The sequence below is a fragment of the Hyaena hyaena genome, unplaced genomic scaffold, assembly GCF_003009895.1.
Source record: "Hyaena hyaena isolate Hyena2069 unplaced genomic scaffold, ASM300989v1 scaffold_19, whole genome shotgun sequence".
Taxonomy (NCBI): domain Eukaryota; kingdom Metazoa; phylum Chordata; class Mammalia; order Carnivora; family Hyaenidae; genus Hyaena; species Hyaena hyaena.
In genome coordinates this window covers 2461513-2484900 of record NW_024080651.1, presented here as the reverse complement: position 1 = coordinate 2484900, position 23388 = coordinate 2461513, and the positions used below count along the sequence as shown (strand labels likewise).

The following is a 23388-nucleotide window of genomic DNA, read 5'->3' as shown; positions in this document are numbered from 1 at the left end:
TTCTCTTTAGGAATTACTGACATGTCATGTGCCTTTACTGAGTAAATGTTGAAACTCGGACGGCTGCCTCTCAACATGTTTTCTTTGATTTGTGAAAGTTTGTATTAGAATATGTTCGCTGCTTGCCTTTCTTTCTAGAACAGAGATGTTTCACATACAACTTGTCTGAGTGTTTTCCCTATACTACATGTTCCTTCCGTGAAGGCTGGGAAGGACCCCGGGCTCAGAAATTCTGCAAGAGAAGGCGTGGGTTCTCCTTTTGTAGTATTTTCAGCTCGCCACCTGACCCCTGCTCAGTGTTACCATTAACACTCATTTCTTGTTTTAAATCTGGACTTTAGCTCTCTAAGGTAGTTTTTTCTTACTGTAGATTGTGTTTCTATGTGTGTGTAGAGCAGGCAGGTTTAAAAAGATTTACTTCTTTCATTTCCTCCATTCCATAAGGAAGAGGATGTTAGGGAAATAGAATTTACAGGCACTAGAACTTTGCATACAACCAAAGTCTTAAGGCCATTCCCCTGGGACTGACATAACTGAGTTAGTCCCATGATGAAGTCATAAACCCGTTGCTCGCCTCCTGTGACAATGGGGGGCTGTCATGAGCGCAGTCCCTCTTCCATGGAGCACAGTCCCTCTTCCATGGAGCACAGTCCCTCTTCCATGGGCGCAGTCCCTCTTCCATGGGCGCCGTCCCTCTTCCATGGAGCACAGTCCCTCTTCCATGAGCACAGTCCCTCTTCCATGAGCGCAGTCCCTCTTCCATGGGCGCAGTCCCTCTTCCATGGAGCACAGTCCTTCTTCCATTTAGTGCAGTCCTTCCGTTGAGCACAGTCCTTCCATGAGCAAGTTAAGGGATTTGCACCCTGTGGGCCTCTGGACAAGGGCGTGGACTGGCTGGCCTTGTCATTGAACCGGCATAGACCCAGCCGTGGAAGAGAGCAGGCGTGCCACAGGATTGATAGTTCCGATCTGCGTTCCCAGCCACAGTGGTAGCTCTCGGTCATCACCTATGGGGATAGTCAAGATTGGGATGGTGGGTACGTTTTATTTCTTGAATGTTGGCTATATGTGTATCGACATGTTGAAACTGTTAAAAAATGTGGGAAGGTTTGTTGAGCTATTTGTTAACCAGTGGCTAGCTCTCAAGGCTTTTAATACTATATATTGTGTAGTCGTCTTGCTTTAAGGTTAGAGTATAAAACAGAACCAAGCCAAAACCTTACTATCATAATGACGCATTTCCCTACTTATATGCAAGAGCACAGTAACAAGCCTGATCAGTTTCTGTTCTGTGTTTTAGTAGCTGCGAAGAGCTGTTTTGGCAATGTTAAAGAATTTTCTCTGGGTTTCTTCTCTGCCTCTGACTTTGTTTTGCTTTGCAGGACTACAAAGCTGATGAAGACCCAGCGTTATTCCAGTCAGTCAAGACCAAGAGAGGCCCTCTGGGGCCCGACTGGAAGGTACTGGATGCTGACCTTTCTGACAGGCAGAGCCTTGGCAACAGACCACTTGACAGGTCCCGGGTCTGGAAGAGCTGGTGACGTTTACGTGAAAAATAGAAATGGCACAAAAATAGTTTTATTTGTGATAAGGACTTAGCGCCAGTTGCAGTTGGCCAGCAAGTCTGTGCTGCATTAGCAAACAGAACATAGCCAGACTGTCACTTTCAGCACAATGCTATTCTGATAACTCTTAAAAGAGACAAGTGATTCAGTCTTTGGGGATGTAATGTTCTCTTTTGAGACTTGAAGGAGTACAAAAAATCCATGTTAAATGAAGGTTTATAGTTTAAATTTAGTCTTCGTGAAAACCGAACAAGCTCCCTTCACCTGAGCTCATGTTCCTGGCCTTCTAATAGTTACGTTTTGGAAACCGGAACACCAGAGAACAGTTTTGATGGCAGGTGTCACTTTCTGATAAAGAACATGCCCTTTCTTTATTCACGGGGAGTAAGAAAAGCAATGTCAAGGTGATCATTTAAATTGCCATAGAAATAGAATGCATTTTAAAGACATCCACTGAGGTAAATGAGAGACCCTTTAAAGAGGGCTTAATGTGGTGACGGCAAGTGATTACAGGTAATTTGACAGGAGCAGGGGAACCTTAAAACCTAAAGATGCTCAGAGCACATTTCCACCAACACATTTTATTCGGAACCTATCTGTTTATGCTGAGACCAGTCAATAGTCATCGATAAAAGATAAATTCAGTGGATTTAAAGAATTCCCCCCCATCCTTCTGCACGTTTCTAGCTGTGGACTTTAGAACTTATGCTGAGTCAGGAAAGAGGCCTTTCCCCTTAGAGATGTAACCTGGCCTTCCAAAAGAGAGTGCCATGTTGGGGTGGCAGGTGGCTGGCCACCTCTAAGGCAGCCGTGTCTTCTACAAGGCCGTCTTGCTCCAGTAAGTACTGACTCTAGCTACTGGTGCTTTTATGGGGAGTAGAGCGACCCGAGGTGGAGACTCAGAGGTGAATTCAACATAACATTTTCTTGAAATTGTCATCCTTTCAAGTGCACACTGGAAGAGGCGACGCTCTATGAGATGATGGGCCGTCATGCTTGGGCTCCGGTCTCTTCTGTCGGAGCTCCTCCCCTGTTTCAGAACCTGGAGTATGATTTTTACTCCTTTTTTATTTATGAGTTTTACCTTTTTAATTGCCATTGCTTTGTCTTTTATTATTAGTGATTAATTAAAATTCTATTAATAGGATTACTTTTTGGAAATAATGTGAATTTTACATTTTTTTCAGGTTGCATTTTAGCAGTCTTTTCCCTGTGTGTGTGTACATATGTGTATGAAAGAGAGAGAAAAACCAATAACTTATTAGGTCTCTGGGAGAATGCTCACTGATAGTAATCCCTTTCTACCTATCTATCTCTTGGTTATTAACCTTAGCCAAATAATGGTGGGTGTAGCTACTCTTAAAAATTGAGTTATAGCTTAACTAAATTACCATGATCCCAGAAATAACTAGTAGTCCATGTCATCCCCCCCCACCCCCGTCTGCAGTTTTTCTTCCATGGTTACATTTATCTGTGGTCACCTGCGTTCTGGAAGCAGGTGATCTTCTCATGTCAGAAGGTCAGTAACCTGATGCTGCATCACAATGCCTGCATCATCACCTCCTTTCTTCTCTTTGAGTGGTCATTTTATCATCTCACATCTCACAAGAAGGAGGGTGAGTTCAGTACAATAAGATATTTTGAGAGAAAGATCACATTCATGTAACTTTTATTACAGGTTTTGTTATAATTGTTCTAATCCGTGATTAGTTGTTGATCTCACTGTGCCTAATTTATAGATTAAACTTTATCAAAGGTGTGTATGTAGGAAAAAACAGTATATAGAGGGTGCAGTACTGTCCATGGTATCAGGCATCCATTGGGGGCTTGGAACATACTCCCTGTGGATAAGGGCGGACCACTGCAATCATGCCATGCCCACGTATTCCTATGAAGGAAAGAAAAAGTAGAAAGGATGACAGTAGCTGGTAATACAACACAGAAAAATGGGAACCTGTGGGTTGACTTGCTCTTAGCATCTCTTGTAGTTGTGTGCAGCAGGCCCTGTTTGTCAGTAATCACACTCATCATGACACTGATGGTAGCAGTAGGTGATAGTTGGGGATTTCTGTACGTCTGAAATAGGACAGAAGGGAAGGAGTACATGGTAATTAGGGTAAAAAGGAAAATGGAGTCCTGTCCTGGACCCAGTAGCCCAGAGGGTGTGTCAGAATGGTCCTGTGCAGGAGCGGCCCCCACGTCCACAGTGGCCCCGAAGGCCTTCCGTGTGCTGTGCCGCCCTCTCCCTTCAGTCGTCTTTCCCGTTGTGCCTCAGGAGAAACTCCTCTTCATAAGTACAAATTCAAAAGTGTATTCAGCACCAGGTGCTGTGCTCTGTGATCTCTTTGAAACTTTTCCTTACTTATCCCACACTGGCGTGTTCCTTCTGAACTAGTAACAGTGTTTACTGCCTGTCTGCGCCAGACTGGAGAATGGAAAAGAAACTTGTCCTTGGTGCCAGGCACTATGCAAGGTTGTGTTTAATCTTCACGACCTTCCTGTGGGGTACGTATAACTGCTTCATTATATAGATGAGAAACTTGGCCAGAGGAACACAGGTGATAGTTGTAGGAGAAACAGCAGGATGTCTCCAGTTTCTGTAGCCCCTGATTCAATGCGAGTCACAGAGATGTGCAGTGGTGGGGACGGACCACTTTCTGACTCCCACGTCACCTGTATGCATTTTTTTATGCCCTGGTGCATCAAGCCACTTGTGTGGCTCTCTGTATTCATGGCATTTGCTAGAATTTGACAATTCCTCTTAATAGCAGTTGTACGTCTCCAGTGGTCAAGGAATCTGTAGGTGACAGTGGCACTAAGGGAAATCCATTCCCTTACCCTGGGTGGTGCAGGCTATGACTTCATTAACTTAATCGTAGCTCGGGGCTTGGGTTTCCACATCTCTAAAACAGGGACATTGTCACTGCCTTAGAAGGTCGTTGCCAGGACTCATGAAGTTAACGAGTGTTGCGATCCCAATATGGGGGAAGCTTCTGTCTTTGGAAATGAAAAGCCACATCATCTCTTGGGGTTGGTGAGATGTGTACATAAGCTGCCCTGTTAATGACACAGTTACCCCTCGTCTCTGTGTGGTGTTCAGGGTTCTCTCGTCCTAGGAGCTGGGGCTGTCAAAGCCGTCTGGACTCACCTGTCCATACTCCTGCGGTTAATGTGTGTGCACTAGGGGTGCTTGATGCGGGTCAGCCATAGAGCAGAGGCTGTGCTAACGCTAGAGAGCCCCTGCCAGGATGTGGTCCTAGGGGTGCCAGGGGAGGGTTCATTGTCCTTCTGAAGAGATAAATTTTTTTTTTTTTTTTTTTTTTTTACAAATAGTTTGTCAAATTAGTTTCCATATAACACTCAGTGCTCATCCCCACAAGTGTCCTCCTCCATGCCCATCCCCCTCCCCCCCACATCCATCAGTCCTCAGTTTTTGTCAGCATTCAAGAGTCTCTCATGGTTTGCTTCTCTCCCTTTCCCCCAGCATTTCCCCCCTTCTTCTCCCCCATGGTCCTCAGTTAAGTTCCTCCTAATCCTCCTATACTTGCAAACATATGATATTTGTCCTTGAAGAGAGAAATTTTTTAATCTGAGCACATGAATTATATTTTGTTATTTAGGGTTCAACACTTAAGTGATTTTGTTCATACCGATAGGGGAGTGATTTCTAACCTGTAAAGATTCTTGCTTCAAGGTAGATTTGTGCATTTCTTATGGATGTAAATGTTTATTTCTTCACAGCGCTGCATGCATGTGTGTGTGCACATGTGTTGGTTTCTTTTATGTTCTGAGGGCCTTGTGTGTCCTGTGACACCGGTGTGGCTGCCTGTTCTAATGGTTTATCACACACCGTATACATGGGGATGCCTTTAGCTTTCAGGTTTACCTCTTCCGATCTGAAGAGTTGTCATTTTAACAAATTGCAACACCGTCTTTGAAGATTATGGTGTCATTTTCATCCTCTGGCAAGGCCGAATTTCTTTCTTCATTTAATCCAGACACTATGTGTCTCCACAGAAGTAAGATAGTTAAGAAATTAGGCATATAAAGGTTAAACTTCTGTGTCTCCACAGAAGTAAGATAGTTAAGAAATTAGGCATATAAAGGTCTTATGTAGGAGGCTTTGCCAGAGTATCTGGCCCTTAGAGTGCTTGACGGGTCTTGGAAGACTCATCCAGTGTCTGAACATTGGGGTATAAGGTGATCAGGTCAAATAAAGAAGTTGATCTAGAAATTGGGTTTTTTTTTTTAATATTTTTATTTATTTCTAGGAGAGAGAGAGAGAGAGACAGCGTGAGCAGGGGAGGGTCAGAGAGAGAGGGAGACACAGACTCCGAAACAGGCTCCAGGCTCCGAGCTGGCTGTCAGCACAGAGCCTGACGCGGGGCTCAAACCCACGAACCGCGAGATCATGACCTAAGTGAAAGTCGGACACTTAACCGACTAAGCCACCCAGGCGCCCCTAGAAATTGGGATTTTTATGTTATCTTTGTGTGCATATACATGCTTTTTCTAACCATAAAGACACATCCTATTTATGTGTGAACTCCAGTCTGGAGCAAAAGCTCTGGCAGCTGGAGCTTTCACAACAGTATGTCATGCTGCTTACCCGCTTAGTCCTGCTCTAGTCTCATTTGAGAATTACCTGAGAAGCCGATCCGGGTCCTTCCAGCTAGCAGAGGGCAGCTGCGGCTGTGGATTGTAGGGATGCTGACTCGTTCCCGCCACACTACCAAGACCCCTTTCTCCTCCTGCCTCGCGCCTGCAGAAGGAAGGTGAGAGCCTTGCTTGTCAGTGGCCTGAAGTAAAGATACCACAAGGCTCTGTTGGCCAGGGATAGGAAGAAGGGAAGTGGGGATGAGGGAGAACTCAGCCCAGCTACGGAGATCGCTTTGAGATACAGGTTTGTGAGAAGGTGTCCAGAGTCCTCAAGAGGCTAATGAGCACTGATAGCCTCTTGGGGAGAGAGACCCAGGGTCCTTTCCTGTCTTCTAGACATGGCTCTGAGTCCCGGGAAAGATGTGAAGGTGTTAGAACATGCTCCCTCCCTATAATCTCACTTTCCCATAGTGGGTGACATAAAGAGGCTTAAGAATTAGTGTCTGGTTCGACTAGTGTCTAATAAAGCAGACCTTAAAACATGGCTGGGTTTTTTGTTTTTGTTTTTCTTGAGCACCTGGTTTGGAAACTAGGTGTTTAATTCAGTATAAAAATAAGTAGCACTTTGTATGTATGAATTATGCAATTCCTGCAGAGGACACCAAAATATCTGTTACATGCCTTCAAGAAGTGAAGTGCCCCGGGAGTGGTACTTGATTAGTTGTGACCTCACCGTGAGTGCTGAATGCCTCAGTTCTCAGGCAGCGCCCGCGGACTCAAGCCTGGAGATAGAGCGGGGGGTGGGGGGGGTCCTCACTTGGGTTCGAGAGGTGACTTGGTAGGATGGGCCCCTTGCAGAGTTCTTACTGACACTGTCAGGGACGGTGTTTTCTTCACGAGCATTATCTGAAGGGTGAGCCTGTGGTTACACTTGTACATAGTGTCACTCCTCGAGTAATTGGACACGAGCACATGTCATAGTTCTGATTAGGAAGATGGGTGTGAGCTGCACAAACACTAAGTCTGGAGACATGGAAACTGACTGATTATCCTGTCACAGGCAGTAAGCTTTCCTGTCTTAATTCTGTTTTGCCTTGTTCATTAAATTAGTCTAACCTGTGATCAGTTTAATCTTTTGGATTTTTTTCTGCATTTGCTTACTCTATTTAACGTTTCCCATTTGCCTAGTCAGATAGGAATCTTCCACCTCTGGACCCTGCTGAAGTCTGTTGATGACCTTCTCATGGTACTTGGTGTGTGTCATGTCAGAGTAGTGGTCCATGTGCTCACTGCGTCTTCCTTCCCCACCTCCTCTGCCCCTGTTACACACTGAGCTTTTTTGGCCATAAGCTCTGTGTCCGACCTACTTAAGATGGGGCATTGCCCAGCACTGAGGTTTGCGCCTAGGAGAGGCTTAGTATTTACTGGATACAAGTTAACTGCCTTAAACCAAATAGAAAGCTACCAAATGTTGGACTTGATGTGTGCTTACAGAGAATATACTGTCCACTGTAGGCCTGTCTAAATGGCTACCAAAAAAAAAAAAAATCCAAGTAAAACGGAAGGAATGGTATAGCCGAGTTGGAGGATTGGGTTTTGCTTGAAATTTCAGTGCACATACTTCACATACATTCCGTAATCTTCTGTTGATGTTTACTGATGCGTGCACTGGCAACAGCCCCAGCAGTGCATTTATTTTTAACTTTCTTAGTGAAATCTGGGTTGGAAACTCACATTATGAAATCAACAGCTGAAATTGAGCATTCAGATTGCCTAAAATTGAAAAATTAAAATATGGAGGCGGTGTGAGCCTTCTAGAACCTGCCATGTACTTCCAAAGTATTAAGTTGGTGATCTGTAGCACATACCAGTTCCATCTCCATCCCTGCGCATTTTAACCAGGAAGATACGTGTGTGGACTTGACGTGGAGCGTGGCATTGTGAGAGAACTCCATTTTTAGGAAATGAGTTTCCAGAATGCCTTTGGGCTTGTTTTGTTTTGTTTTTCCTAATTGTCTTTTACATTTATTTATATTTGTTTGTCACAGATACAAGAAACTAGTTCTTGTGGATAACGCAGGCTGATTGCTCACCATTCCGGTTAAACACGCGGCGTTTTGTTTAGTTAGGCTGCGTGGCCCCAGTATACATTACTCTCCCTCAGGCCTCGTCCACATACCTCAGAGTAACCTAATATGCGTTGTTAAATTAAAAACATGATTTGAGTTTGAGGGTTTCATTTATGGTTAGAAACATGAAATGTAAGGAATTCAGTGAACACACAAACTAAATACAATTTTAGAAACATTTTCTCCACTAGCTTGTGCTTGCTGCATCACAGATGAAATTTAAATTACGTAAAGATGAGTCATAATTTGGGGTCCTTCTGTTAGCTTGTGGTTTTCATTTTACAGAACTTCTGACTGTTCTTGTCTTGGTAACCAGCCAGTCTTCACCTTTTATTTTCAGTTCTTTTAAATTTTCGTGCTTTAGGCTGTATAAAACTCATTAGTCTATATAAAACTCATATTTATCAGCAAAATAGTTTTATTTACAATTAGATTAGGAAAGAGTTAATCCTGTTTTGCTTTAGGTTAGGAAATGTTAAGTTTGAGTTGAATCGGAATTATGTGTGGATGATCTGAATTTTGATTTTGGCTTTATTTGCCTTGGGGTTATTTTTCTACCTGATGAAGAGGAAAACATTTGTATTATTCAAGGCTAGCGAGGAAGCTTTGCTCTGCACCAGTGAACATCCTGAGGAATGGACAGACAAGCTGGAACTCCTTTGGGTTCTGTGGATCCGAGGAGCCTAGAACATTCCTCTGAATGTAGAATGCCAAATATTTGCCCCATTGAGATTTATCGCATTTTGAAAGTCACACGTTTTTTCACAAGAATATTTCTGATGACTCTGAAGAGTATATCATATTCTACTCTGCATGTGTACCTCATTTTTACTTCAGAAGTTTAAGATTAGGAAAAATGTAATATGGGCTGGACTAAAGTTACCTATTTAAGATCTTAATTCAGCTTTTAGCTTGATTTTGTTTAGTTTTTATTTATTAAATATCAAAACCAAAAGCAGGAAAACATTTAGATTATTTATAGTCAAAAGAAGAATGAAGATTTGAAATAGTACCCAGATAAATTTAGGACAAAATAATCCCTTGTCCTAAAATAGTCACTTTAGGGCAAAAACTCTTGTATTGTTGAAGCGTATTGGTTTTTTTCCTGATTACAAAACGATGTAACTTCTTAAGTTTCAAAAGTAAAAAATTGTACACAGAAAAACAATTACACTCTCACCATTTAATTATTGCTATTTGTTATATATCCTGATATATGTAGTGTATTTTGTTAATAATTGTTTCTACCATGCATAGAGGTAGCTGTTTATGTTCATATTATGCCTTTTAAAAATCTTTACATTGTTAGGCCTTCTTTGAAAAAATGGTTTTTAATGTCTGTGTATGTCGTAGCCTGTTGTTATGAAGTGCTTCACCATTAAGTCCAGGGTTTTGCTCTTATAAATAGACCTGTAGTGTTACTGATGAATTGGGATACATTTCTGAAAGTGGAATTACATGGTTAAAGGGTAGGTATGTGGTCATACATCGGGTATGTTTTAGTGGCACAGGGTCAGATCCCACTCCAAGGAGGGTGCCGCAGGGTGGTGTCAGCTCTTAACTGCATCTAGGCAGTCTCCCTAATTTCTGTTTCCTTACGTGTGGAGCCTTTTCCTGTTTATTCCTTTATTTTTATTACGTATGGGTGCTTTTCCTAAGTGTTTATTTCTTTGTTTTCACTACATATGGGAACTTTATAAAAAATGTTTGTTTATTTATTTATTTTGAGAAAGAGCAGAGGAGGGGCAGAGAGAGAATCCCAAGCAGGCTCCACACTGTTAGTGCAGAGTCCGACATGGGGATGGATCACCAAACTGTGAGGTCATGACCTGAGCTGAAGTCAAGAGTCAGATGCTTAACCTACTGAGCCACCCAGGCGCCCCTGGAGACTTTTGTTTGTTTGTTTAATCTCCATCCCCAACACACGGGACTAAAACTCAGCACCCTGAGATCAAGAGTCCCATGCTTTTCCAACTGAGCCAGCCAGATGCCCCTAAGAATGGAGATGTTTCAAGCCATTTCTTAATCTAATCACTAGTCATAAGGTCATGCATAGTTCACATTAGGAGGTGAATTGTGTGAATCTTTTTAAGAACTGAATGAGACCTTAAATATCACATATTTTTTTAAATAATTTTTTTGAGAGAGGGAGGGAGGGGCAGAGAAAGAATCGTAAGTAGGCTCTCTGCCCAGTGCGAGCCTGACACGGGGCTCAGTCTCACAACTGTGAGATCATGACCTGAACCAAAATCAGGAGTTGGACGCTTAACTAACCGAGCCACCCAGGTGCCCCAAATATCACATATATATTAATAATATATATATTAAAAATATATAGCTTCTGTGTTCTCCATTTTTTCCTGTGGTTATTTGACATTATGTTTCTATAAATCATCTTCACCTCATACTGTGAGGTGTTGATGCTGTAAAGAATTACACTAAAAAATAAAGGCAGCAGGCTGTTCATTTACTTTTTTGTTTTTTAACTGGTACATATTCTTCTGAATTTTTTTTAATGATCGTTTGTAAAGGTTTTTTTTTTTAGGTTTTTTTTTTTTTTTTTTTTGAGAGAAAGAGAGAGCATGAGTGGGGGAGGGGCAGAGAGAGGGGGAGACAGAATTGGAAGCAGGCTCCAGGCTCTGAGCTGTCAGCACAGAGCCTGATGCGGGGCTCGAACTCACAAACAGCAAGATTATGACCTGAGCTGAAGTTGGACGCTTATTAATCGACTGAGCCACCTAGGCACCCCACTTGTAAGTTATATGGAAAAACAAAAAAGCAGATGAGACTGGAATATGTATTTTAGATTTGAGGAAGATAGTTCAGAGAATGGGTTCATTCTGTCCCATGACTTAAACTAAATTTTATAGATTAGTGTTTGTAAATTACCAGTATTCTCTTAATTGATTTGAGCAGACTGCCAGAGTCACGAGAAAGCATGTGAGAAACAAACTTAGATAATTGTTGGAGTTGTGTGTGTATGCTCTGCTCTTGGAGCCCAAGGGTGGTATAAGCATATTTGTGTTAAATTTAGCTTACCCTTTAATTAGATCCATGCTTTGTCCTGCCATTTTTATAAAATGGGAGGAGAATTCTGAGGAGTCTGGTTCTGCTGGAAACATCCAGGGTTTTCATTTAGCACACTAAGGTGTCCAATGATTTGGAGTTTCAGAACGAAGATATCAGCAGCCCATAATTAATAGGGCCTTGGAATGTTCCTTCTGGAAGGTATCTTAAGGCAAATCAGCGGTGCATCAGAGGTTCTTAGCCGCAGAGGATATTCAGCCCAAGTGCATAGGCAGGAGGATACTTTGCTAAGCCCATTATGGAATCAAATACAAAATTATAGGAAGCCTTAAGCCATTGGATCCCAAGGACGTGTGCCAGCTCTGACCCTGGAGGAACAAAGTTCACTTACCTTTTAGCATCGCCTCAGTGGAAGATGAAAAGTTGAGCCCAGCCTTTCCTTTTACTGACAGAAGCAAGGCCCACAGAGGTGAAGGATCCTACCCACCTAACATAGGAAGTTACTTGCATAATGGGAATTGCAACCCACATCCCCTTACTCCTAGTTTATGCTACTGTTTAGCAGGTATATCTCATAATTTTAAGTACTGTATTCTTCATATACCCAAATTGTGTTTCATTATGAAGGTTTTCAGTGCTACTCGTTGATTGAGAGAGTACCTCAATGCCGGCTCATTGCTTACCGGAAAAAAGTGATTTGTGAAAGACCAGCCTTGTGAAGGTCTCGGTGAGGCTGGGCACTCAGAATCTAATTATGTCTTGTGGAAGGCTGGTGGGCTACTTGCACACACAGGAGCCCGTCTGAAGTGCGTGGGGCCTGCGGGTCAGGGAGGGGAAGCTGCAAGTGTGTTTCAGACCACAGCACCAGAAGGGTGGCCCTTCTGGCAGAGATGATTAGCACCAGAGATAGTGGTTTTATCGTTATTTGTGCACATGCAATTACTCGCCTCTCCACCACCACTTTTGTGTTCTCTTACAATACTTGGCACAGATGGGGTTGTAGTGGCACCCTCTTAATACTTGCTGAATTAAACTTGCTCCTAAAGTGTATGGGATTGTGCACGTTAGTACTCTTTTATGGGGGGGATGTCATGGGAAGATAGAGCTCTGCTGACCAAGTTCTTCTGTTGACATAGAATTCACCTGCTCAAGGACAGTTTGCTGTATGTCATGTTTTTATTTAAATGCATGTGGTGGCACCTGGCTGATTTAACCCCTGTACCAGCTCATTAAAAAGATGAGATGTTATAACAGCAGAGGTTTTCTGAGAGAAGTTGATCAATCACGCAGGACTCTGTAGAACTTAGAGTCCTATTAATAACACCAAGATAGAATTTTTCCATCTGTCTTGTCTTGAGAATTCACTTGAAACTGGAATGTTACCGAGGATTTGGGGGGAAATGTGGTCTGCTATGACTGCATAAATGAAGAATAATTTTGAGGTTTTAGAATATGACCTAGGAATTCGTCATTTTTCGAACTTATGTACATATGGCTGAATGGAACGAATGTTGGCTACACACAGTGGACGTACTGAAGGTGGACGCATGAAAGGGTTGCAACTGACAAGAAGGGACGGTGGCACACGGTGTGACGCGATGCTGGCATAGTGATGTCCTGAATGTGGTGTGAAGCTGAGAGCAGTGGTGAACGACGGGGAAGAACCCTTGAGAAAGGCTGCTTCACCTTTTCCCCCGGCGATTCTTCTTATAAAAAGGGCCCTTATGGTGTTGCACATGACTTTGTACTCTTTTGAGAAACTCTATTTAAAATTGTTTTGCAAATTCAACCCGGTAATTCCTACTCTCTGAAAGAATGAGGAGGAGAGTGAGGTAATCTGTGGTAACCCCTTGACTTCCCCCAGCTATACCACCTGATTGAGTCCCCTCAGGGGTCTGTAGCTTTTGTCTTCCAAGTGCACCAACACCTCCCTGAGAGTTTATGTGCCTGCAGTCTGTGATTCTTCAATAGCTACCTGCTCTCCATACAGCCTGGGAGCTCCAGAGGCAGGACCGTGTCTGCTTACCGAGTCCCAGGCACTCTTCTGGGTCTGCCCAGGACTGTCTCGGTCTCATGAAGCTCCTGGCTCACCCACTCCTTATCCCTTCCCCCCAAACAAACATGCTAGCGCCCTAGACTTAGTAAGGCAGAGCCTGTCCTGGGCTCCCAGGGAAGGGGAGTAGTAGCATAGATTGCAGTCCCCTGCCGCACATTTACAACGCAAGTTTCAAAATTAGGCAAAACACTGAAAGTGTGTAACAGTGAGCACCTCTACCTAGATTTGGCCATCGTTAGCGCTTCACCATCTTTGTTTTCCCTCTCTTCCCTTCCTTCCCTCTCCCCCTGTCTTGACACAAATACATATTTAAAAGTTTTTTTGGCTGAACCTAGGGTGACATAATCTGAGGTTCCAAATTCTAATTGCTTTTTAATGTTTTCTGAAAGTAAATTGTAGACATTATATAGACATTATATATTTCTTTAGTCTCTCTTTATCCAGATAGCCCCTCATCTCTCTCCCTTGTTGCTTTTTAAAAAAAAAATGTCCCCCCCTCCCTTTTTTTTTTTTTTTTTTTAACCGGAACAACTCTTGATTTGATTCCGTGACTATGCCATTTAAACGATGGGCTGTGACCATTTATAGAAATTCAAGTTGGGATGTGTGGGACTACCTTCAAACCTTTGGTAATTATAGACCGTTTTTGCTGCCTGCTGCATCCCTTTTCAGATCCCCCTTGTGAAAATACCTCAGTTAATAAACAGTGCCACTCCACATGCCAGAATCTGAAAGACACAGAAGACGACTAAACTTCCTGATCATTCTTTATTGTGCCTCACCTCCTCCACAGGGAGAGCACAGTAATGGCGTTAGGTGACCGCTTACATGTTAAAGCTTACTATTGATAGGATGTGGATAGACTTTGGTATTAGAAAATCTGAACAGTGTAATTTGAGGCACAACAGTGCACCTATTAAACTGTAGAGCCAAGAAGTAACCTCATCTGTGGAAGGGGGTTTGCCACGGGGGAATACCACTGCTTTTACTAAAATGATTTCGAATTTCCAAGTACCTGAACTAAGCACATGTGAAATTGTACTTTTCTTCACGTATGTCTGTGACGTCGCTACACAACGGTCATTTTTAATAAAAATATAAATATTGAAGTCTCGATTTCTCCTTTTCAATTTTCGTCCTCTAGAAGGAGCTGGCGAACAACCCTGACTGTCCTCAGATGTGTGCCTATAAGCTGGTGACCATCAAATTCAAGTGGTGGGGACTGCAGAGCAAAGTGGAAAACTTCATTCAGAAGGTAAAGTCTGTTCAAAATGCAGAGACTTAAATTTAGGTAGCTGTTAATGGGGTATTTTCTGTTACCATGTCTTTTTCTCGCTTCTTGGGTTACAGTTATTGTCTCCATATAATTCTTCTCTGCCCTTTTCTGCCCAGAAACAGCAGACAGATACCATCAGGGTTTAAGGAGCTTTCTTTGGGGAGGAGCATAGCAGTGGTTTTGTTCAAGGTGCTGTCCTGGTGGTTTGCCCCAGCTGTTTCACAGAGAGCCCTCTCCATGTGCAGCCTGTCCCCAAGGGGACCTGGTGGCCTGGCATTGGCTGGAGGAAGAGGTCAGGCCTTGCCTGCTGAGGGGCTCCTCTGTCCAACCTCATCTGGCTACCCACTCACGCGCTCTCTTGACACGCACTTTCTTACATACTTTGCACTTTCTCCTGGGAGGTCTTCTTAGAGGTCCTTACTGAGAGTAGTTACAGTCTGAAGCTAGAGTGACAGAATCTGAGGACCCAAGTTCCAATGACCTCTTTCATATGTTGTCTTTATTAGAGTGAAAGTAACATGGACACTTTGATCTAGAAGGAGGAGAGAATTGTAGCTTTGTAAAGAAACACCCATGTTGTACACATATAAGAAACATGGGAACTTTCTTTGGTGTTTACATTTCCTGTAGTGTGACTATTTCTTCTATTATTGTTATACCTCTGAATCCACAAATGGTTGTAACCATTCTACCAGGATTTTTCTGCTTTTAAGCTATAACCGCTCTGACATTTTTTAAAAAGGGTCCTAATGTGCTGGACACTGATTACTCTTGGGGCTGCTTGCAGCTGGCCCACGGAAGGCATTCTGTAAGCACTGGCTTCCTTCCTTCCTCTTGGATCAGAGTAATAGATTAACAATCTAGTTCGTCACACATGTAATTGATGAAGTCCCTTCTGTTCATGGAAAAAAAATTTTAAGTTGAAGATTGTCCAAAAGTATTAAAGTACCGTTTTTGTTCAGTGAGCTCTTCTCTCTTCTGGGGAAATTTTAGTAACATTTCAATAACGTAGCAATTAAAATCACTCATTAAACGTATGGTTTTTTTATAGAGAGTAACGTTAAAGTAGAAAAATTGATGGAGAGTATGTAATAATTCTTAATTTAAATATGTTACTCCAAAGAACCCAAGATTCTTTTGTTCCGGTACACATTATATTCAGCCTCACAATATTCCTCTGAATCACAGAGAAGTTACGAACGACCATGTAAAGTTTTAACAGTAGAAGAAATCAGGCTGATCCTTGGTCATGAGATTTAGAAAAAGGTACATATAGACCGCGCCTAGCAGAAGTTTATGTTGGATCAGAGCGTGCACACCACGTTTATTTCCCCGTTCCTGGACGTTGTGCGGCCTCTGCTAGGAGAGATGTCACGTTTCACAGGGAGATTTTTAAATTTTGTTTTACAGAATGATAATGGGATGGAACTAATACTTCCACTAATCGACACAGTGGTCTTTTCCAAGTATATATAGATTGCATGGGTTAATTGGGAAGTAGAAAGTTAGTATGTTACTAACCTTAGATTTTTGCCCTCTTATACTACTTTTCTTCTTTGTTTTAAAAGCAAGAAAAAAGGATATTTACAAACTTCCATCGCCAGCTTTTTTGTTGGATCGACAAGTGGATTGATCTGACAATGGAAGACATTCGGAGGATGGAGGATGAAACTCAGAAAGAACTAGAAACAGTAAGACTTCCCCTCTGTGGAAACTCTCTCATTTTTCCTTTCTAGCTGTGTATGTGCTTATGAGTAAGTGTAGACTTAGAATTAAGAAGAGTGTTGTTACTGGCCATTTTTAAATATATATCCTCGTGAAAATCCACTTGCTTAGACACTAACATCCCCTTGCATGTTCTCATTTTGCTTTACTTGAGCATCTCGCATGAAAGTAGACTAGAGCTTTATGGATTTGGAGTTTGTTACCTGTAAAATGCCCAGTGGTTTCATATTCTCTGTCATGCGTCAGCTCTCCGTGCTGGGACCTAGCTCACAGTCCTTTTAGACACTCACTTTATCAGACCAAGGTGGCTTTGGCTCACTTTGTTGTCATTGTCAGAGAAGGCTAGCCACCGAGTCACACATTCCACACATTCCAGAAGTCCCTCCTACAGGTAGTACTTAATCCTTAGCTCTTTAGCAAGTGTTACGCAGAAATTCGGTGATGCTAAAGCCCACCCCAGCTCCTGCCCAACCCCGGTGAGCAGGGCAGGCCCTGCAGCGCATGAGCGCCCCCTTTCTGCGGGGCATGGATTCTTCCCACTTCCTCTTAGAAGTGCCTGGCTCTGCTTTTGCTCCGGGTCACGCTGCTTTTCAGGTGAAAGTGAGGCCCTCCTCGGGGGACGTGAGCCCAGGGAATGTCCAGGATGGGCCAGTGGTCTCCATGCATCAGCCAGAGTCCCGCCAGTGGTCCCAGTTTTGGAGGCCCTGCAGGTGGGAGCGTTTGACAGATGCTTGGGTATGAGGCAGGGCCTCCAGTGCATCACAGGAGAGTGGCAGCAGATCCGGTTCTTTGGCACAGAAGAAAATCTGTCTGGCACGCAGCATCGTAAAGAATCTGTGTTTAAAATTGCTTACTTTTGGTGATTACGGCAGATCTGCTTCTAATTAGCTTTATACAAACCTTGTGAGAGGACTAGGACATATTTTCTTTATAAGGCAATAAAATGTTTTAACCTTATCTTATACAGAAAGTAAACTTTCAGCCGTCTCCAACTTATGAATGGATTTTGTTCCAAAAGTTTTTAAGTTGATTTTTTGGAGCTTGGAACATGTTTTGCCATGGAGACAGCATTGTAAATTGGAGTTCGGTTTTGAGGCCAGACAATAGAAGCCTCTTTTGACTCTCTATCTCATACTAAGAGTACGACTCTGAGTTCTGGATCTCGGGAGGAGGGTGACAGAATGGCAGGTGTGGACGACTCTCCCTCACCCCCTTAATTTTAGGCTGTCCCCTAAATATTTAAACAGCCACGAGTAAACCATGATTACTTGCCCCTCTCTTTCCCGCTTCTGTCTTCCCTTTTCCAAGAGTCCAGTGCCCTTCTCTGAGAAGCAGAAGTACTTCTTTGGTCCCTCCTCCCTCCGCCTTGGCTGGTGCTCCTTCCGCGTGCTGCAGAGACACCTGCCGGCCCTTCTCCAGCCCCTCTGGGCAGCTAGACTCAGCTGAACCTTACCAAAAAAAGCAGCACGATTATACTCCTTCTTCCTAAGCTCATGGCACAGCCTTGGTGTCTTCAAAAAGGACTTACCAGCGCTCTAAAAATAAAACCTATTTTTCATGGTTTGAGCTCTCAGGATGGAGGTTTTTGCTTTTGGTTTTAATTTTTATGCTGCAAGGACTGTCCGGAACATGAGGAGAAGGGGTCACAGTGGGAGGGTGAGGGATGAAGCCCTCCATAGTTTGAGCTCTGAACCCCAAGACAGAATTTGGCTGGAACCCCTTCCCTCAGGGGAGTGCTCTTACCTCCCTGCCAAATTCAGTGTCAGGACAGCGGGAATCAGAGCAGTCCCAGTGTACACACAGTGAGTGCCGGACCAGGAGGTGTGGATGCCCGCTCCTGCCTCTTGCCATGGGCCTGCAGGCTCAGCTCCTTGTTTCTCCGGGTCAGGCTGTGAGGTAGGCGCATAGTTACACAGAGGACCCGTTTATTAGAAAACCTCATTACTGTGCCTATATGGTTCAGACTGACAGATTCCCACATGACCTTGGTAGAAATCTCTTGCTGGTTCAGGGCTTGGGGGTGGGGTGGGGGTACACGGCAGTTTCTTTGTTAAATATTTCAAAAACGTTTTAAGGCAATTTCAGCATTATATGCTGATCATCATAATGTAAAATCCCATTTACTTTGCTGTGGGTCATCGGCGAATGCCTTATTCCACATCACATCTCTGTTGCTCTGAGCCCCAGCAAGTGGTTTGTGGCATCTTCAGGCTGTGGGCCTGCAGGCCAACATACCTGCCCAGAAAGCACCTGCCTCCTGATGAGGCTTCCGGCTGCTGAGCCCTCTCTAGCACAGAGGGTCCCCTTTCCTTGACTCCTGTCTCCCTGACACCTGATGACAGAGTGTGATACATTATGTAGTTATCTTCTTAATTCACACATATTTTAAGACTTGGATTTCTTTCAAATGGGTTTTGGCCCTGGAGGAAAGGCACCGCATCTGAGAGCTTAGGCATGACAGGAACGCCCCTGCCTGGAATCCTGAAGAGAAGGGTGGGGTTGGCTCAGCTGCTGAAGAAGTACCTGGGGTGGCCCTTCTGCCCGTACGTCACAACTGGCACTTCTGGGGGTCGGGGGACAAGTGCTGAGTTGTAGCAGTGTGGCTATTATATCTGTTCCGTTTCTGTCCACTCTTTTCTGATTCTCTCATTGGGTTTTTAAAAAGTTGTCTGTAGGCTATTGTAATGAATGCCTGCCTTTCTGATGCAGCCTCATGTCCTTTTTTGTTTCTCATACATTGTGCCTGTGCTCACTTGTTCTTCCTTTTGTCCTTCCTCTTTTAAATAAACTTCCCATGAAGAACTCCTGTCAGGGGCTCTGGTCTCAGAAGCAGTGGAGGTGGCCACCCCTCGTGGCTTCCTGTCTGGTCTAGGGACTGTGAAAACAGGACTGAGACCGTCAGGGCGCCTTCTCATGTTATATTGGCGAGCAGTTCGTTTACCCTTGGCTGTCTTTGATAATTTCACATCATCAGTGTGCAGGCTTCCCTTTCCTAAGCTCAAGAATACACGCACATTTTTTGTGTGCTGTTACAAGAAAAGCCTTTTGCAAGATTTTCCTTAGTCCAGTGTTACTAGTGGAGTCTCAGAACTCCATTCTCAGTGTGGATGTGGTTATAAACAGACCGTGGTCATTCGCAGTTTTTCCTACATCTTTCTCTCCCCTTGCTTACTAACCCAATTTAGAGTCTGTGATTTTGGCAGCTCATGATTTTATTTTACGTTTAGATGCGTAAGAAGGGTACCGTCCGAGGCACGTCGGCTGCTGATGTCTAGATGAGTCCCTGTAGGGTCAGAGGCAATATCAAACTGTGTAAGTGAAGACCTGGGTAAAAAGAATGTTTAAAAACCAACACCTTTGTGGTAATGGGTAGTTAACTTGCTGAGCAGAGACTAAGTGTTAAATGTGGTGTAATTTTTAGAATTGAAAGAGATACATGTGTTAGAGATTGACGTGGGACACTTGACTTATTATTCTGTAAGAGTTTCATCTGTGGAACAGGTTGACTTTCGGAGTCTCCATTCTCAGTGTTAGGGCCAGACAGAAACCAGCTGCCAGGCATATTCATTCATCACCTAGTGGTGTCCCAGAAGCCAGCTGAGTTTCCATTGATGGCCACTTAATTGACCTATTTCTCAATAGGATCATATGTGGTTAGTAGGGAAACATGTAAAAGCATTTTAAACCAGAGATCCTTCGTCCCATACCATAAGGGCCAACCTCAGTGATTCATGGTAGTGGAAAGTTTTTCTGAACATCTGGAGATCTTCCTTCATGTTGAATCTTTAGCTACCTTTACAGTTAGCTTTAATGTGTATAAATACACTTTGGTTTTCACTGCAATCTAAAACATTTCTGAGGCCTATTTCCCTAACACGAATCTATATGCCCAGATAAGATGGGGGGGGAAAAAGAGCTTCAAAATCTCCCCGACATACTGGCACCAGTGTGAGTCAACACAAATCGTCAGTTGTTACTATTGAACCATGATGTTTACTGAGGAAAAGAACAAGATAAAACACTCCCCTCACTCACTGTGGTTCTTTGCTGCCCACTCACATGGGCTCCCTGCTCTTGGATTATCAAATTACTGAACACGGGAGAAATGAAGTATTCAGTCGTGAACAGAAGTAGTCCTACAAAGAAGGATGAATGAACTCTGCCAGGGTTCCTCCAGAGCCCTGTCTTTGCAGTGTTTGTTAAAACAAATAAAAATGTAAGTCATGGTTACTTTTGTTAAGTTCTTCTAAGTTCTGTGATTTATTTCCACTTGGAATGTATTTTCCTCTGATGAAACAAAATGTTACACCATTGGTAAGACTGAAGTCCTCAAGAGATTTCAGTTTTAAAACGTAGTAGTTGGGGACCTTTTCTGCCAGAAGTTTTGCCCTGTTGAGGATATTTTGTTTTTCTTGGAGAATGTGTGCGACAAGATGATAACATTTTTTTGTGTGTCTCTGTATTTTTAACACACTGCACCATCTTTTGCTTTTCTTACAGTTACGTAATCAAGGTCAAGTGAGGGGAACAAGTGCAGCCAGTGATGAGTGAAGAAGAATCTGACCAGTGTCTTGCAGTGTGGACGTCTCCCAGACGTGTGCTTGTGACTGTGTCCCCACGTACACAGATTCCAACCACGTGTGTACGTGTGTGTGTGTGTGTGTGTGTCTGTAGCTGTATATAAGGTGCATGTAGAGCTACAGATGAAACTACATGCACTTCTGTATATATGTACATACAGACATACTGAAGGGATTAGTACAACTTCTCCAAAGTACTGTACCTATCTTCAGCAAGAATGCAAAAGAAAATATTTTCAATATATATACCTGGAACAGATTTTAATAATTATCAGAGTAATACCATTAATGGACAAATTGACTGCAATGTAATACTAGCTGGTATGTTTCATAAATGTCGAATTGTGGACCAATATATATATATATATATATATAGCCTTTTATTACTCTTCTGTTCTTTTAAATCTGTCTCTTCTAAATTTTTATTTTAGTCCCATAAGCAACAGACTCCCACAGAAAAATTTATTCAAAATCTTTTGGTATTCCAATGAATCTGGAATGTAAACTCTGAATGTATTTATAACGATTTATTTCTGGATGGTTATTATCTTAAATTCAAATTGGACAATGTCTATTAGTAAGGAGTGTAGTTACCCACCAGTTTTTACTTGTTTGCCCTGAGGGAGAAATCGTTTAAAAAAAAAATTCCAGTTTTTATTGGATTTTTGTATTCTAAATTTCAAGTATTTTTCTACATCAGACCTAGCAAAAATGGAGATGACGGCTTGTGATTTATAATAAACACTATACAATTTTCAGTCTCCTGTTAGGCAAACAAAGAAATTGATGAAGAAATTAATAGCATCATAGGCTGCAGGAAAACTTGGAAGTAGAGCATTTCCACGGAGTCTTGTTTCAGGAATGACTGTTTTCTGAAATTAGAGCTTGGAAACTATGCAAATGATCTAGATTCCTCACAGCTTACGTGGTAGAACACAGATAGTGATGAGGGTTGCTCTTTTCATATTGAAACACACCCTAAGGGAGAAGGCTCCTTTGAGGTAGCAGGGAGGGAGGGCTTGGGGGGCAGCACCGGCCTGTCTGCACACCTTCCTAGGCTGAGGCCCTGCTGAGGGGCCAGCGCCCCGGGAACCCGTCATGAGCAAGCGTCACAAACATGCTGGGAAGCTGCCTCAGCCCCCTTGTCGTCATCGTCTTTCTTTAAAAAAGGAACCGTAAGTAGGTAAGATTTTCATCAGCTTTCTCTGTCCGAAGCAGTTTTTCTCCAGTCAGTCCTGGAGGCTTGACTAGAGTGATACTGTTGAAGCCTTCTGGTCACAACCTGTCGTCTTTAACCTCTCGTCCCTCCTGCCACACGCCAGCCCCTGTGGTCATATCAGTTTGTAACCTGATTTCCTGACAGTCCTGCCCACATGCCCTGTGTCCCCACCGAGGCGGTGGCAGTGACTCAGACCAGGACGTTCAGGATCACTGCCGCACCGCGATGGCCTGCTGGCCTTGGCTCCGGACCCTACGTTGCATACGTCCTCTGTGTACTCAGGATCAAGACCAATGTTTACTCTCTGGGCACTGTTGTAAGATAGGTGTTGTCAAAGCATAATCATTGTTGTCTGCAAAGCATTTGGTGCAAGAAGATTATTGCTAATTTTGTGAAATAAAGAGTCTCGCCCTCTCCTTTTAATGGACTTAACTCTCTCTGGCATCTGTAGCCTCATCGGGAGCTGGGCGTACATGGAAATGAGAGCCCAGCGCATGGATTCTAATGTTTTTCTAACAACTGTGGAGATTTGAGGGAATGCGTGGTGAATGTAAAATATCTAGTTTACTTGGCAGTCTCTTGTGTAAATTACAGTAAAACAAAGTAAATGAAATTTAAACAAAAAATAAATTTGATCACAAAATGCCACTTGTGTGCTTGAGTGGTTGTTTCCCTGATACCCCGCTGGTTCAGAACACCGTGGGCCACTTCTCTGCCATTTTCTCAACAGTTCTCTAATTTGCGCCACTACCACTCGGGGAAAAATAAAGATGCGGGTTTTTTAAAAATTTTCACTGTAAACTCTTGTTCTTGAAATGTGCCTTTGCCACGTTGAACTGTTAGGTTTGGTTTCTTAAGTAATTCTCTGCCTTTAGAAGCTAAGCAGTAAACCAAAGAAAGGTTATTTCTTATTAGTCTCAGAGGTTCTTTAAAAATTACATTTCGAGGGGATAAAGACGGAAAACCCATAGTATTTCTAAAAGCACTCACTAAGGATTTTGCCATCCCGAGTCTGAAGGTTTCAAGATGGTGGCTTTCTGCTTTCGGGGCAGAGGGCCTCACAGCCTCTCCCAGGACTTCGCTCTGGCCGCTCCCATATTTGGACACCTCGCAGCAATTTTCTTGTGGTCCCGTCTCACACTCGGGAGCTGCTCCATGTTAGCAGAGGTGGCCCGCCGTACACGGGGACCCACGTGGAGTGTTGTTTCCAAA

The 23388-nt window shown here is 43.2% G+C and overlaps 1 protein-coding gene across 2 annotated transcripts in view; it reads left to right on the top strand.

Annotated features, from left to right (window-relative positions):
• PITPNB (phosphatidylinositol transfer protein beta) overlaps positions 1–22824 on the top strand; it is a 65322-nt gene extending 42498 nt beyond the window's left edge. Inside the window, exons 8-12 of one of the 2 annotated variants that reach the window (XM_039225214.1) lie at positions 1383–1460; positions 14521–14631; positions 16221–16343; positions 19605–19689; positions 20878–22824. In XM_039225214.1, the coding sequence (XP_039081145.1) occupies positions 1383–1460; positions 14521–14631; positions 16221–16343; positions 19605–19652 (360 nt within the window). In that variant the 3' untranslated portion in view covers positions 19653–19689; positions 20878–22824. The remainder of the gene's footprint in view (positions 1–1382; positions 1461–14520; positions 14632–16220; positions 16344–19604; positions 19690–20877) is intronic. The other variant, XM_039225204.1, reaches the window with a different exon arrangement.
• The last annotated feature ends 564 nt before the right edge of the window (positions 22825–23388 follow it).